The following is a 13,739-nucleotide window of genomic DNA, read 5'->3' as shown; positions in this document are numbered from 1 at the left end:
CCTCTCTAGTGGTTTCTTGATATAAAAATTATCAAAAATCGGTTAGAAATAATCGGATAATATTACATAAATCTATGCAACATCACATAGATCGATACATCGCCCAATTATTTTGATCAAATTTTGGATAAATTTTGCACTAAAAAATAACTGGAGGGAGGCCTGTGTTATTTGGCTGATAGCCAGAATGGAGTGGTCGTCAACTTTTTAAATTTTGAAAAAAAATTGTTAATTTTTTAAATTAAAAAAATTAAAATAAAATTTTAATTAAATAATAAATTTATTTTTAATCTTAATATATAATTAAAAAATTTTAAATTTTAAAACCCAACCAATGAAAGTTTTAAAATACACCCACCCGTAGGTGGACATAAGTCAACTTACGATTTAATAAAATTATTGTCAAACTCCTCGGAAACGTGCCCCATCTAACATGCCGCAAAATTCAGAAGTCAAAATTTGAATTTTTAAACAGACTGGCGGGTTTTCTCAGTGCCCTCATAAATTCCCAAGTTTATTTTACTACTCTTCTCATAACATTTTCTCTTCAGCAGATATGAAAATGTGGAAACGACTATGAAGCACTGCCGTTTACATCGTGAACGACAAGCTTGAAAGATGTAGGATACTTAATAGCCAATTCTTTTTCTTCTCGAAATTACCAATTTTTAAAAATGAAGAATCAAAATGGAAGATGGAAGTAGGCAAAGGACAAAATCTTCCAATATCCATCAGCCATCAAATATATGCACAAGCAATGTAATACAGCAAACAATGAAAGAAAAAATTTCAATCACCTCTAATATGCCCAGAGTGAGGCGCTTCAGAAACACCGGATACTGGTTGTTTAATGTTTACAAGGGAGATAGGCGTCAGCGGAGGAGAAGAAACATCTTCATCCTTTTCTCCAATTTTCGTAGACTCCAAAAGCTTTGGAACATGAAATGCCATTGCTCTCTGGCTACTTGAGGGTATGGAGAAGCTCCTAGGAACAATTAAATGTGGAACAGGAAGAGGGGATGCTGCACTTGAAATGACTGAAACCATTTTATTCGTTGCAGTATTGTCTTGATTTCTAGACATTAATGGAGCTGAGTGACCGACCAAACCATGAGATTTTGCAGGCTTACCTGCTATGCCACTCGGAGGCCTGGGAAGCTCATGAAGTTCACTTAATCTAGGAGAAGAAATAAGCGGAGGTGAAGCACTTGGGGATCTCCTTGGAGATGTTGAAGGCTGAGCGGTTGGTGGTGAAGAAAGTACTACAGAAACTAGCTTGTGAGGTTCTGTAGTCTTTGCTGATGATAACTTATTAGTAATTGGGCCAGAGAATGCTTGTCTTGTGTTATTTTTTGTATTAGAAGATGTGAATGTATCCAGTGAAGGATGGGAAAAACCCTCTGCCAAAGGAGGGGGTAGTTTACTGGAGGTAGTATTACTGTTGCTCTCTTTAAGAACTGACTGTAGTCTGAAGACAGAGAGATCACCATAATCTTTATCTTGCTTCTTCTGTTCCAATGGGGAAGAATGAGATGGGTTGTGTGTGTGTCCACTAAGGTTACCTGGCCTCGCAAAGGGAATAGAAGTACTTGGTCTTGATGCGATTGGGACCTTTGCATCAATAGGGGTGGGAAGCACATATGTACCCGATTTCCTTGTAGATGATTGCTGTATTTCCCTAAATTTTTCAGCCTGATCATTCTTCTTTTCAGGAAATAATGGGGCTGAGTAGCTTCCTCTTCGCTCCTTGTTTGATGCCGGGTGATCCCCTGGGTTTTTGTCCAAGTTTACCTGCATAAAATCGAGAAATTTTCGTTTTAAGTTTAAAACATCGAAAGCAAGTACTGTAACTTCTACCAAAACAATTATAGGTAAAACCACACAGCAAGAGTTGTAAAATGCCATAGTTCTAAAGCTATAACAAACAGTTGCATATCAAGACCTGAGAAAGCTTCAATCTATGTCCAGCTGATACTGAACAAACATCTGATAACATGTTTTGCTCATCTGTTACTTTCACTACAGAAACCACATTATTCTAGATTAAGTACTTTCAAAATCATTTACAGTAAGACATCATTTCTAAATCAGCACATTCACAATCATCAATTTTAACATCAAATAACTATAAGAGCTCCAGGATCCAACCTCAGCATTTTCCACTAATGAAGTTCGAGGAAATGAAACACCAACTTCATCCACCTGCAAGATAAGCCACCATATCAACCAAACATATACAAGAAACCAGTTTCAAAACCCAAAACTAATAATAATAATAACAAATATAAGGTGCAATTACATCTCTAAAATTGTTGATCACTTATTGTGTTAATTTCATATAACCCACAGCACCGTGATACATACTTGGTTAGTGAATTGAACCAACAACCTCATAGATATGCACTATGTTTAATGATTCAGATTTAAATGGTCAAATAAAAGAATATGTATCAACTATTTCTTTCTTTTAAGAACTCCAATAGCCCTAATAGGGTCCCATGTTAAGACTGTACCTAATTGTGGGATACAATTCAGGTTGCCAATGGATTGGCCTTACTGGGGCATTTTCAAAGATTACTTTTCCTTCTCATGAAATATGTGGTGTGTGGAATATTGTACCTAGTTAACCTAACTGTTAATTTAACATTGATAATCATAATGGAAATAGTTTTTTGTGAATTATGAATTTGCAACACCAAAGAAATTTATGATAGAGTGAATGGCCCACATCTGGCAAATGAGAACTGTGAATAGTAAACCTGGGTACATTTTGGATCTGAAATCTCAAAACCATTTGATCGAGGTGTCTGGTTTGTGTAAAGAAGCAATCATAAACTAAAGTAGTTGGTCCAACTCCTAATTGACCATGAAGGGTCAGAATGAAGAAGGCTACCTTGCCTCTCAATTTAGGTTTTCACACATGCCAACTGACAGATTAGAGGATAAATTCAGCATCTCTCCATAATTTCACTTCCATTAACTCCAGTCTTTTCTAAGAGAAAAGTCATCAATTCCCAACAATTTTCTATTTCTGCACCTACCAACACAAGATATAGAACATGCCAACTAAAGCTTTCAAATTTGCTTAGTTACAAGACATCAAAACACCATGATCATAGTACTAAAAACAAGCCAAGGTATTTCTTCTATAATGAATACAAAATTTCATCAATTAGCTGAGATGGTAGGTCCAATCTCACAGCACACTTAAGGCACACACATGCAAGCTTAAAACTTCAACAGTTTGTGACCAGCATGAAAAGCACATTCTACTTTCCAAAAGAGGTATAAGGCTATGTCAGTCCATGCATCAATTATAGTGAATACTACTTCTGGTGATTGGCAACAGTGAGGACCCAGCCCACAAGAATCACATTATATAAGTATCTTGGATGACAAGATATGTAAAAAAGCAAGTGGAATAGGAAATTCCTAATAAATTTCAAAAAATACATAAAACTTGGAAGAAATTGACAAATTAAGCATTTGTTCTTGAAGATAACATAAATGACTAAAACTGGCATACGCTGGAGAGCATTGGCACAAGACATGACAAACAGAGTAAATTTTTTATGACACAGATCCTTACCTCCATTGAATTTCTTGACATGGAAACAACATCAGGACCCTGCTTATTCTGTCTATAGTCAAAACTCAACTCCCCCGCTTCATTAGAACGGTAGCTATCCTCACCATCTTCCACCTCATCATCTTCAAGTCCAGAAAACTGGTAATCAATATGCTGTCGTTCCGCAACTGATCTAACATGAGTGTCAACTGCCTCAAGTGATTTAAGTCCCTTCCTAAATAAATTTAACTGCATTCAATGCAAAAAAAAAAAAAGAGGAAAAACCAAGAAAGAACATTAAGATCCGACAAATGGAAACAACAAGAGATGAAGTGTTCTGAAATAGCTAGGAAGATGTAAAAAAACCTGTGCTGCATGATGGCGAGCTGCCTGAGTTAGAAGACTATGGTACTGCCCTTGTTTGAGGGACTTTAGCCGAAAAACACATAGGGTTGCCTGTTCGTCATATTCATCGTGGGCAGTTTGCAATTGCTGTGGAGTAAAACTTTCACCCTTGCCACTTCTTGACCTTCCTTTTTCTCTTTGTTGTGCCATCATGTATTCATACACACTTCTGCAGATCACGCATCAAGTTCAGAAGCAATTCACTTCAACCAGAGAAAATAAGTCGAAAGCACACAAGAACAAACCTTTTTTCATCACATTGTCGTTTCATATCCTGCAACAGAGATCAAAAAAATGCAATTGAGCATAACTCACACTGCAATCTTTGATAATGAAAAATAGAACAGTCACTGTGTGGGTGATGCAAAATGATTGAAACCCTCTTCAACTACACAACAATTATGCTAGTAAACAAGAGGAAGGATGAAGTGATGAGGGTTATTCACTAAAAAACAATTCTATATCTAGTATTCCTGCAACCATTTGACTGACTAATGCATCAAATTATCATCAATGCTCATCAAGTCATTGACGAAATAGAAAATCTGCTAGGTTAATATCATGATTGTGAAAAATGTTTATAAGGACCAAGACAAGAAATGTTGCAGCAGTCAAGAAGCACCAGTTCATTAGAGCTACAAATCCCTCAGGCCTCCGTCCAGAGCACATTTATGCGCAAATCAAAACCATAAAATTACTCAGAAAATTACTAGAAGGAGAAATTTTGAAATTTTCTTCTCTACTTCAATAAACAGGGAAAAGCTTGCGACACCAATTCAGTTTCTTTAACAAGTATCAAATGAAATCATCATAATTATGAAAACAAAAACATGACTTCAAAATCAATCTGACACACTATAAGGCAGTGTCTCATCTTTGCATTGTTTACAAATGCATGGTGCATTGACTGAGAACTATAGTGCAATAAAATTTTATCAGAACAGCGACAGAGTATGGAAACAATGTAGAAATATCTGATATAATAATTAAATTATAGAATCAACACAAACCTCAACCGTGCGAAGTTCATTGAGAAGAGATTCTGATGGATTTGTAATTGTCAGGATTATATGAGACCTCTGGATTACAAAAAGCATTATCAGGTTCAACACATTCTTTTCAAAGGCTATGAAAATTTGATACAATTTACAACATAACAATAAGCACTTACATAACTATCAACAAGCTTTTGAAGTTCGAACTGCACTTGCCCTAGCATTAACAAAATTCTACCTGCAGATAACATATCACAACTAGAGCACAAGCCTTATGACATTAAAACATGTCATGTCATACAAAACTTAAACTAATAAAATTATAGTGCTAATTTCATTGATGAATTTTCTTAACATAATATCAAATAATAATGAGGCTAAGTGACTTTCATACAACTTATGTATTGGCTAAAAGAGGTTTTTCATGTAGAAAGCTCTTTTCTTCTCTCTCTCCTTTGTTATCATTTGATTGCAACTGTAGATTCCAAAGAAGAGATTTTGAGCTATTTGCAGTGCAATAATATAGATGCATTTCCAATATTGAAGCACCATGATTTCAAGAAAAAAAGTTAAACAAGGATAACAATATGATTTTTAGATCATATAATCAAATTATCAATACTATGGCTTAGTTTCTGGGAATATTAAAAGATTCACTATTCTTATTACTGAGGAAGCCGGAAAAATGTCCAATCCTCTGCATCTTGCAGAGCAGTGCACACCTCTAGTATTTGTCGCAACAATTGCTATAACAACTTCCTACCTAAACAAAAGCTTGATTTACTTACTGGTTTCTTCATCTTCATGTAACGAGGTTTTCTCCAGTAGACAAGAACCCATTTCATGCAGTGACTCTGAGAATTCTGAAAGCACAAAAACATCAAATGGATAATAAAAATAAATAAAAAATTAAGAATTTGAGAAATTACACCATATACAAGTTTGATACCAATATTTCAGCAATCCGATAACAATCTAATTCAAGCATATATCATATGCTTTTAGCAAAATTAATAAATCACAGCTTATTTTCTAATCTTGCTGTATTTTAGCTCGAACATCATATATAGTTTACAACATCTAATACGAGTTTTACGTGTTTTGGTTTAGCCAGAGAGTCAAATTGCAAAAAAGTGTAACCACATTTGGCAGAATCAACCATTTGCAATAAACAATTCCTGAAAATGGCCGCCAAACTACTATGTGAGACAGAAAGGGATAAGAAGTTAAAGAGACCAATCACATCAAAACAGTAAATTTAACATAATCGAACAAAATTAATCTTAAAATGTTTACCATAAGCACTGTTTGCAGTCGCCGCAGCAGCTGAGAGTAAACTATCATAGCAATTTCTTATATCTTGCATCTCCTATAAATTAAAAGCAACCGAAACATGAAACAAAATATTCACTATATCCACACCAAAAAAAATCTAAACAATAAGCGAATCGCCGGATTTTTTTTGTTTTTGTATTCAATTAAATTAATCATATGAAATTTACTTTTGATATGAGAAATTGTACCTGAGCAGCTTGATCGAGCTCATCGACCTGAGCAGAAGGAGAAAAGTCATATTTGTCCTTGGTATCGGTCTTGTGAAGTGCAAATCTTCGCAATTTAGAGAGCGAAGACATCATTTCTGACAAAAACCCTAAGACGAGGAGCCACCGAGATGCGCGGAAGAATCTAGTTGTTCTCCTTTACTTGGATTTGAATTATAAATTACTGAACGTTGAAGAGAAGAGAGCTCACTTGTGTTCTGTTTGGGTCCCAAATGACTTTAAACGGACCAGATCAAACAGACGAAAAGACCATTACTTATTTCAGAATGAAAACGAAAAGGGCGAAATAGAGAGAAACTAAAAAGGTTCGCAACAGTAAACAGTAAAATTCTTTTTTTTACCAACAATATAACTCAATAAATAAAACTTTTGATTTAAACTTAAATTTTAGGTCTAATTCCATCAGCTTTTTTTTTTTTTTTTAAATAATACATCTCATCAATTTTATGAAATCTTAGAGGTAAAACCCATCCAAGCTTTTATGAAATGATATTTTCACCCTTTAAATTTCTAAATTCATTTTCACACCCATCCATCAATTCATTATCATTAGCATACACGGTTATGTATAAAAATGTAAGAAATCCGTTTTATTTTTACTTAAAATTTTAGCAATTCCTAATATTTATTAAATATATAACACTAAGCCTTCTCTCTCTAAAAAATCGTACAAGCTATAACTTCTTCATTTACATTTATACCCTCCCACAAAACCAAATAAGAGTAAAAATTGTCGTTTTATCAAAATTTAAGTGAGAAATAATATTTGGATAACCTTATAAAAAAATTAATTGTATTTTTTGCTAATAAAACTATTATACTCTTTTTAATTATATAAATATATATATTTGTGTATATTATTATATAATTAAATAATTTAAATTAATAATAAAATAATATTTAATTATATAATTATATATATATATACATGTATTTATTCACATATTTAAAATAAAATTTATAATGTTTTAAAATAGCTGGATGATATTAAGGTCTTTGTCATATACAGTGTGGACTCAGGACACTGGAGGATTTCACTTGAGTTAATTGTATTTAGGTATATGATAGCAAGTAATGGTCACAGTGGTAATTCTACTATATTAAGAGTCAAAGTCAAAAATTGCTGACAAGGAAATGAGTACTTTAGAAACGGAAAGTATCTGATACTTTGACCAGTCATTTACGAATTAGCCCATATTGCCATCTTCTTTTCATCCATTCCATTTATGCGAGCCGGATCATTGAAATAAATTATAATAAATAATTCAAATATTTTATAATTATTAAATCGAATAAATTAAAATTTATACATTAATCCGATATTACGGTCTTGAACGCAAACCCTTTACCACCCTGGAAGCCCGCCCCTTGAGGGTGTAACTCTAGTATTTCATCCCTGTATATTTGTTCATAATCCAAAATGGCCGACAAAAATCTAAAGCCAAACAGTCGATTGTCAGTTTCAACTTTGACCAAATATATTGATATAAATATAAAATGAAGTTAGTCAATCATGGTGGTCAAATCGAACGACTAGAAATCCATTAATTTTATTCCATAGGCCGTAATGAAATGAAGGATAGGTCTATATTATGCTTTGCTTACGTATGTGGTGATTCTTTTATGAATTAAAAAGTTGAAAGGATGGGGGCCTCACGAGGGTCCGGAAGAAAAACTATGGTGGTGATGGCGACAGAAAGACAAAATGGTAGATATTGTTGTTTTGAATGGGACTTTCTATGGTCAAAGGACGTGTTTCTTAAAGCCTAAGGCACCAAGTACGATAGGCTCATCATCCGCCATTTTCAAACCCTGCATTTTCTACTGTAGACTTTAATTGGGATTCTTCCATTTGGGAAAGTGGCGGGGACCCAATGAACAAGCAAGAGTCACGACTGAAAAAAGATGAGGAGAAAGTTTAATTTATTAAGATTTGCTTTTACATTACAAGGATCAGTCAGAGCTAATAATATTTATTACTTCTGACGTTGCATCCATCCAGCCGGCCTCTTGATAAACCCTCTTCTGGGTGATCTCCTTCTGTTCCTTGCTTCAGCTTCCGATCCCTGTGCCTTGTTGATCTCTTCTTTTGCACCAATCATACCTGCAAATTTGAACTCAAGTAAGTAATCTTGAGAACAATTAATCTGATTAATTAACATTTCCAAGATTAAATAAATAAAATAAACCTTCATCTTCATTGAAATCCTCCCTTGGGTAGACACAGTATTCCCTAAAACTTGGCGATCCAGGGAGAGCGATATCATCTCCTCTATCAGAAAATGATTCATTTTCTTCTTCATTTTTGTCCTTTTCACTGCTATTATAATCACCTCCACCGTCACCACCGCGCTTTTCCTCCTCCGCCGTTACTTTGAATTTCCTGTCAAATCCTGGGTACGCGTTACCACCCTCATTCTTTTCATTCACCTGATCTCGAGCGTCCGGTTCCCACTTACCACTCGTCAAAGAAGAGACATTTTTGCGGTCGTTGTTACTCTTACGACCATATTCATGAAGCAGCCGATCTGAGACGAGGGTGCCGTCATTCTCGACATTGGAATGTCGTTTCGTCGGCCTTTTGAACGTTGGGCTTGCCTCTTCATGATCAAACTTCGAAACGCCACAACCCATGCACATGGAGGAGAAGAAACCTTGCTGTATTAAAATTAACCAAAGCTATTCAAGATTATAATTTTTATTACTCAGCAAGACCGTGCACTTGCATAATGCAATCGAGTTGCAACAAAATCAATGTTGGATCACGAAGGGAGGATGAAACGAGGTTTATGGAATCGGTTTGATTAACAAGAAAGCAGTAAAAAAAAAGTCTTGTGAGTTGCACAAAAACGAATTAAAAGTTGGTTTTTTCTTCTGACAAGGAAGCAATAGTTAGCTCCTAGAAGATTACCACAAATTCTAAACGGCAGAAGCAATTTAATCCATCAGCATCCATTTGTTTCTGCTACATAATCGGCACAAACTAGGTGTGGAAAAGGATTTAAGGCTCAAACCTTGGGTGGGACAATGTCATTCACTCTTAATAGAGGCTATTTAATTAGGGACCCACCCATAGGAAACGGCCGAACTCCCAACCCATTAATTTTGAAAAACCTAAATATTAATCATTTAGTTAAAATTTATTATTAATATTAAGAGTAAAATTTATTTTTAGTTAAAAATATTTATAAAAAAAACTTAAAATTTATGATATTTTTCCCCTTCAAATTTAAAAATCTAATAATTCCTCTTACATAAAATTTAATAAGTGATAATTTCCTTATAGAGTCTAATTCTTTCCCCTTCTTTTTCTGGTGACAATTCTCCAATGAACCTCTCATCTGCTGGTGTTCCCTCCGATGCAACAGATCTTCAACAATGTCGCTTGGATTCATCGTCTTTGTGGCAACATCTTCATCCTACGGGTGGAAGAGAGCGCCAACAAATAAGAAGTCAGTTGGAAAACGGTTGCCAAATAAGGAAAGTAAATGAATTAAATTTTAGAGAGAAATTATTACTTTTCAAATTTTGATAAGAAAAATTATTAAATTTTTAAATCTGAAGAGAGAAAAATATGATAAATTTTTAGTTTTTTTAATATTTTAACTAAATAACATTTTTTTCTCATAATCTTAACAGTAAATTTTAACAGAATGATGTTATTTGGGTTTTTCAAAATTAACACAGGGGGGGTTTGTCATTTCACTAAACCTTTGGTGGAAAATTGTCCTTTGGCCTTTAGATTATTTATTTTTATATGGAATTTGTAATCATAGTTATTAATATTCGATAATACAATATGATACATATGAAAAATGATACATATTATAAAGTGTATCAAATTAATACGATACAGTGAATGCACATATGATATGATACATTTATTGATATAAATCAATACATATTTAAAAAAAAAAAATGATAATATAGTAAGAGTGTATATGAAAATTTTTAAAATTTTAAAAGTATTTATAATATTTTTCAAAATGATAATTATAATTTTTTATTATTTTATTTTTAAAAAAATATATTATACGATATGATATGATATACGATATATAATATAAAAAAATTATGTTTTCGATATATAATATAATACACAATTTAACTACTTCCAACGGTAAATGTCCAACTATTTTAATAATAATTATTTGATTGATAAAATATAAAAAGAATTTTGCATGGACTGGGCTTTTTTTTGGGTTTGCCTTGAACTATGTTCGGGCTATCGGCAACAAAATCCATTTACAGTTTTTTTCAGAAGAACAATATTTATGCTTGATCCTGAGCTTTCAGCAGACTGAAGTAGATTGCAAACTGATGAACAAGTACATCCATGGAGATAACAACTGCTGTGTCTACAATATCGATTACTAATTGTCCAAAATTCCTACAATTTCACAGCCCTTTGCGTCAATTCCATGCACTAGTTCCAAGTTCACTTCGCTTTCCCGTTATTTCTCACATACGAAATCCTCGTTTCGTGACTTGCTGCCGTTCTAACGAGAAGACTTCCAGTGAGCTTCTTTCGATCTTGAATTTTATTTTCTTTTGTGGGCTTTTGATAGTTTTCAGTTCTATTTTGGGTTTTCTTCTGTTGTTTGTATCTACGCCAAGTGCTAGAAAATATGTTCAAGAAAATAATACTAGGCATTGCTTTGCTTCTCGTGGTTCTATTCATAAATCTTTTTTTTTTTCGGGAATTTAATGGAAGCTATAGAAAATTGTGACAATGGGTTTGTTAATTTCAATTTCAAGTTATGACTGAGGAAAAGAAAAGAAGTGAACAAAGATGATATAATCTAAGTTTGAAGCTGCGTAATTTGAAAAATGGTATTTGTTTCCAATTCATCATTGGTATTTGAAAAATGGAAAAAAATATTCTCTTTGAAAATTGGAATTCGAGACTTAAGTAAAATTTATATTTCATATCATTTTATTTGACTTCTTGTTCATATATTTAAGTTCCAGTATTGGACAACTTTCTACGCTTCACTACTGTTTTTTCTTAACAATATAGTAAGTAATAACGAATGTAGTTAGAAAAAGCTTAAAACCAATCATATATTACTGCTTTGCAATAATTTTACTGTTTTTTACCTTGTTAGATATGGTTACTGAGGTTGCTGTGGAGGATCCATCTCTTGCAGTAAAGGTCAGATACATAGTTGAGGTCCTGTTGAATGAAATTGGAGTGTGTGAGGATAGAAATCTTTACTTTCTAATAATGCGTTTGCTTGTAGATTTTGTTTTTCTGAAAGCTTATTAATATCTCATGAGATTGGTTGATAGTGTCCTAGAAGTGAATAATAGTTCTAGCTAGGTGATTGTATTGGGGTTTGATTATTGAAATGCTCAATTTCAATTCAGAAGAATGCAGCTGATATATTGCCTGAACTGAAAGGAACTTCCATATATCTTGTGGGTAAGCATTTGTTAATGCTAATGGTGCACTGGATTCTTCAATTTTATGGCGATCCCAGTCTTTGCACCGATGTGATTGCTTGATGGTTTATTTTGATGTAAAGGGATGGCAAGTCCAATAAAAACCAGCTTGGGAAAGCTTCTAGCTGATTCATTACGATATTATTACTTTGATAGGTATCAGTTGAGTTTTGGGTGCCAAAATTTTGAGAAGATCTCACAGATTTGTAATAGCTCAGCTTACTCTTTGGTTGTTCTGTATTCAGTGATAATCTAGTATTGGAAGCTGCTGGTGGTGAATCTGCTGCTAAAGCTTTCAGGGAGAGTGATGAGAATGGCTATCAGGAAGCTGAGGTGATTGTTTTATATTTGATGCTCCTGTGTTGCTTATTTGTTCAAAGCTCGGTTATTGATACATCAAAATTGGTAGATTAGTAGCATTTTAAAAATTTTCTTTGTTGCTGATGGCATTTTATTTGACATGTTAATGCAGACTGAAGTATTAAAGCAATTATCATCCATGGGTCGACTAGTAGTTTGTGCTGGAAACGGTGCAGTTCAGAGTTCAACCAATCTGTATGAGATTGCATTAATTGTTGAATGACCTACTGACAATTTCTTTTTTCCTTTTTTCCTTTATCATCTCTGGTGGATACTTTGAGTGCTCTACTTTCTCTGACTTGCTTAAAAAACCAATACAGAGCACTTTTAAGACATGGACTATCAATATGGATTGATGTACCACTAAACATGGTGACAATGGGAGCTGTTGAGGTCCAGAGTGAAGATAGTGCATCAGAGGTATTCATTTCTGAAACTGATTTTAAGGCCTTTGGTGATTATTCTGCCTAATGATAGTCAGGTGTTGCCTCAGGTAGCTTCATTATATGAACAAATGAAACATGGATATTCCACAGCTGATGCAACTCTATCACTCCAAAGTATAACCCTCAAGAGTTTTCTTGCTTATCATGTATCATGTAATCAGTTGTAATATTTGGATGATTCTTACTTCTTTCTGTTTTTAACAGAGGTAGCAAATCAACTGGGCATCGATAACTTGGATGGTGTAACCATAGAAGACATGGCTATGGAGGTGAAGAAAATTTACTGTGCAAGGTTTTCAGGGATCGAAACCTAGCGGTATTGTATTAATCCTTTTTTTTTTTTGGCTACTATCTGCAGGTTTTGAAGGAGATAGAAAAACTTACAAGAGTAAAGAAGATGATGGAAGAAGCTGCAAAACCATTTTAACTTAAAAAGTTTGCTTCCAACTTACATCTCAAAATTTTGGGTTTGACCCAAAAAAAAACCACAGTCAAAGAGAAGTTTGCCTGTTTTGTATAAGCTGACCATCAGGATATTCAAATGTTTATGTAAGCTCTACCCTTCTCCATGGTATCAAACTAATAGATTATTAATTTAATCAGTAGTATAATGACAATGGCTTAATTATAGGTAATCCTATGCTTAAGCCTTAAACATAATCACATGGGATTTGAATATAAGCAAACATAATGAAAGATTCCAATAATTCACACCAAAATCATATAGGAAACTTATAATATTGCCATAAATGTTGTCCAATTTTATTAAATTATCTTGGGGAAGGAAAATGAGAGACCCTCTTTTAAATCTCTTTAGGAGAAATTATATTAAATAACAGTATTTGGAGGCAAGAATGGAAAAATAGCACATTTTATTTTCTCTCAAACATATGGCATTTTCTACTGTCAACATTTTTTTTGACAAAAATGCCCTCCAATCTAATAAAATCTACATCTA

At 33.6% G+C, this 13,739-nt stretch overlaps 3 protein-coding genes across 4 annotated transcripts; 1 reads left to right on the top strand and 2 right to left on the bottom strand.

Moving 5' to 3' along the window:
• Positions 1-701: 701 nt before the first annotated feature.
• LOC123223925 (uncharacterized protein At2g33490-like) lies at positions 702-6,786 on the bottom strand. The gene is made up of 10 exons (XM_044647409.1): positions 6,492-6,786; positions 6,265-6,337; positions 5,757-5,831; positions 5,145-5,206; positions 4,984-5,052; positions 4,219-4,247; positions 3,935-4,142; positions 3,590-3,817; positions 2,149-2,202; positions 702-1,791 (listed from the first exon to the last, which is right to left on the bottom strand). The coding sequence occupies exons 1-10, from the start codon at positions 6,603-6,605 to the stop codon at positions 790-792; spliced, it is 1,914 nt and encodes a 637-aa protein (XP_044503344.1). The 5' UTR covers positions 6,606-6,786; the 3' UTR covers positions 702-789.
• Positions 6,787-8,436: 1,650 nt separating this feature from the next.
• LOC123224334 lies at positions 8,437-9,541 on the bottom strand. Its single transcript, XM_044647968.1, has 2 exons — positions 8,720-9,541; positions 8,437-8,634 (listed from the first exon to the last, which is right to left on the bottom strand). The coding sequence occupies exons 1-2, from the start codon at positions 9,168-9,170 to the stop codon at positions 8,507-8,509; spliced, it is 579 nt and encodes a 192-aa protein (XP_044503903.1). The 5' UTR covers positions 9,171-9,541; the 3' UTR covers positions 8,437-8,506.
• Positions 9,542-10,810: 1,269 nt separating this feature from the next.
• On the top strand, positions 10,811-13,380 carry LOC123222961 (probable inactive shikimate kinase like 1, chloroplastic). 2 transcript variants are annotated; one of them, XM_044645993.1, is made up of 10 exons: positions 10,811-11,047; positions 11,639-11,685; positions 11,904-11,955; positions 12,059-12,131; positions 12,221-12,308; positions 12,448-12,530; positions 12,656-12,755; positions 12,829-12,895; positions 12,986-13,050; positions 13,140-13,380. In XM_044645993.1, the coding sequence occupies exons 1-10, from the start codon at positions 10,867-10,869 to the stop codon at positions 13,206-13,208; spliced, it is 825 nt and encodes a 274-aa protein (XP_044501928.1). In that variant the 5' UTR covers positions 10,811-10,866; the 3' UTR covers positions 13,209-13,380. The 2 variants fall into 2 exon arrangements, with proteins under 2 accessions (XP_044501928.1, XP_044501927.1); XM_044645992.1 differs by having other exon boundaries at positions 10,813-11,047; positions 11,901-11,955.
• Positions 13,381-13,739: the final 359 nt, after the last annotated feature.

Source organism: Mangifera indica, chromosome 8 (genome assembly GCF_011075055.1).
Source record: "Mangifera indica cultivar Alphonso chromosome 8, CATAS_Mindica_2.1, whole genome shotgun sequence".
In the NCBI taxonomy this organism is placed as follows: Eukaryota; Viridiplantae; Streptophyta; class Magnoliopsida; order Sapindales; family Anacardiaceae; genus Mangifera; species Mangifera indica.
This window is presented reverse-complemented; position numbering and strand designations above follow the sequence as displayed.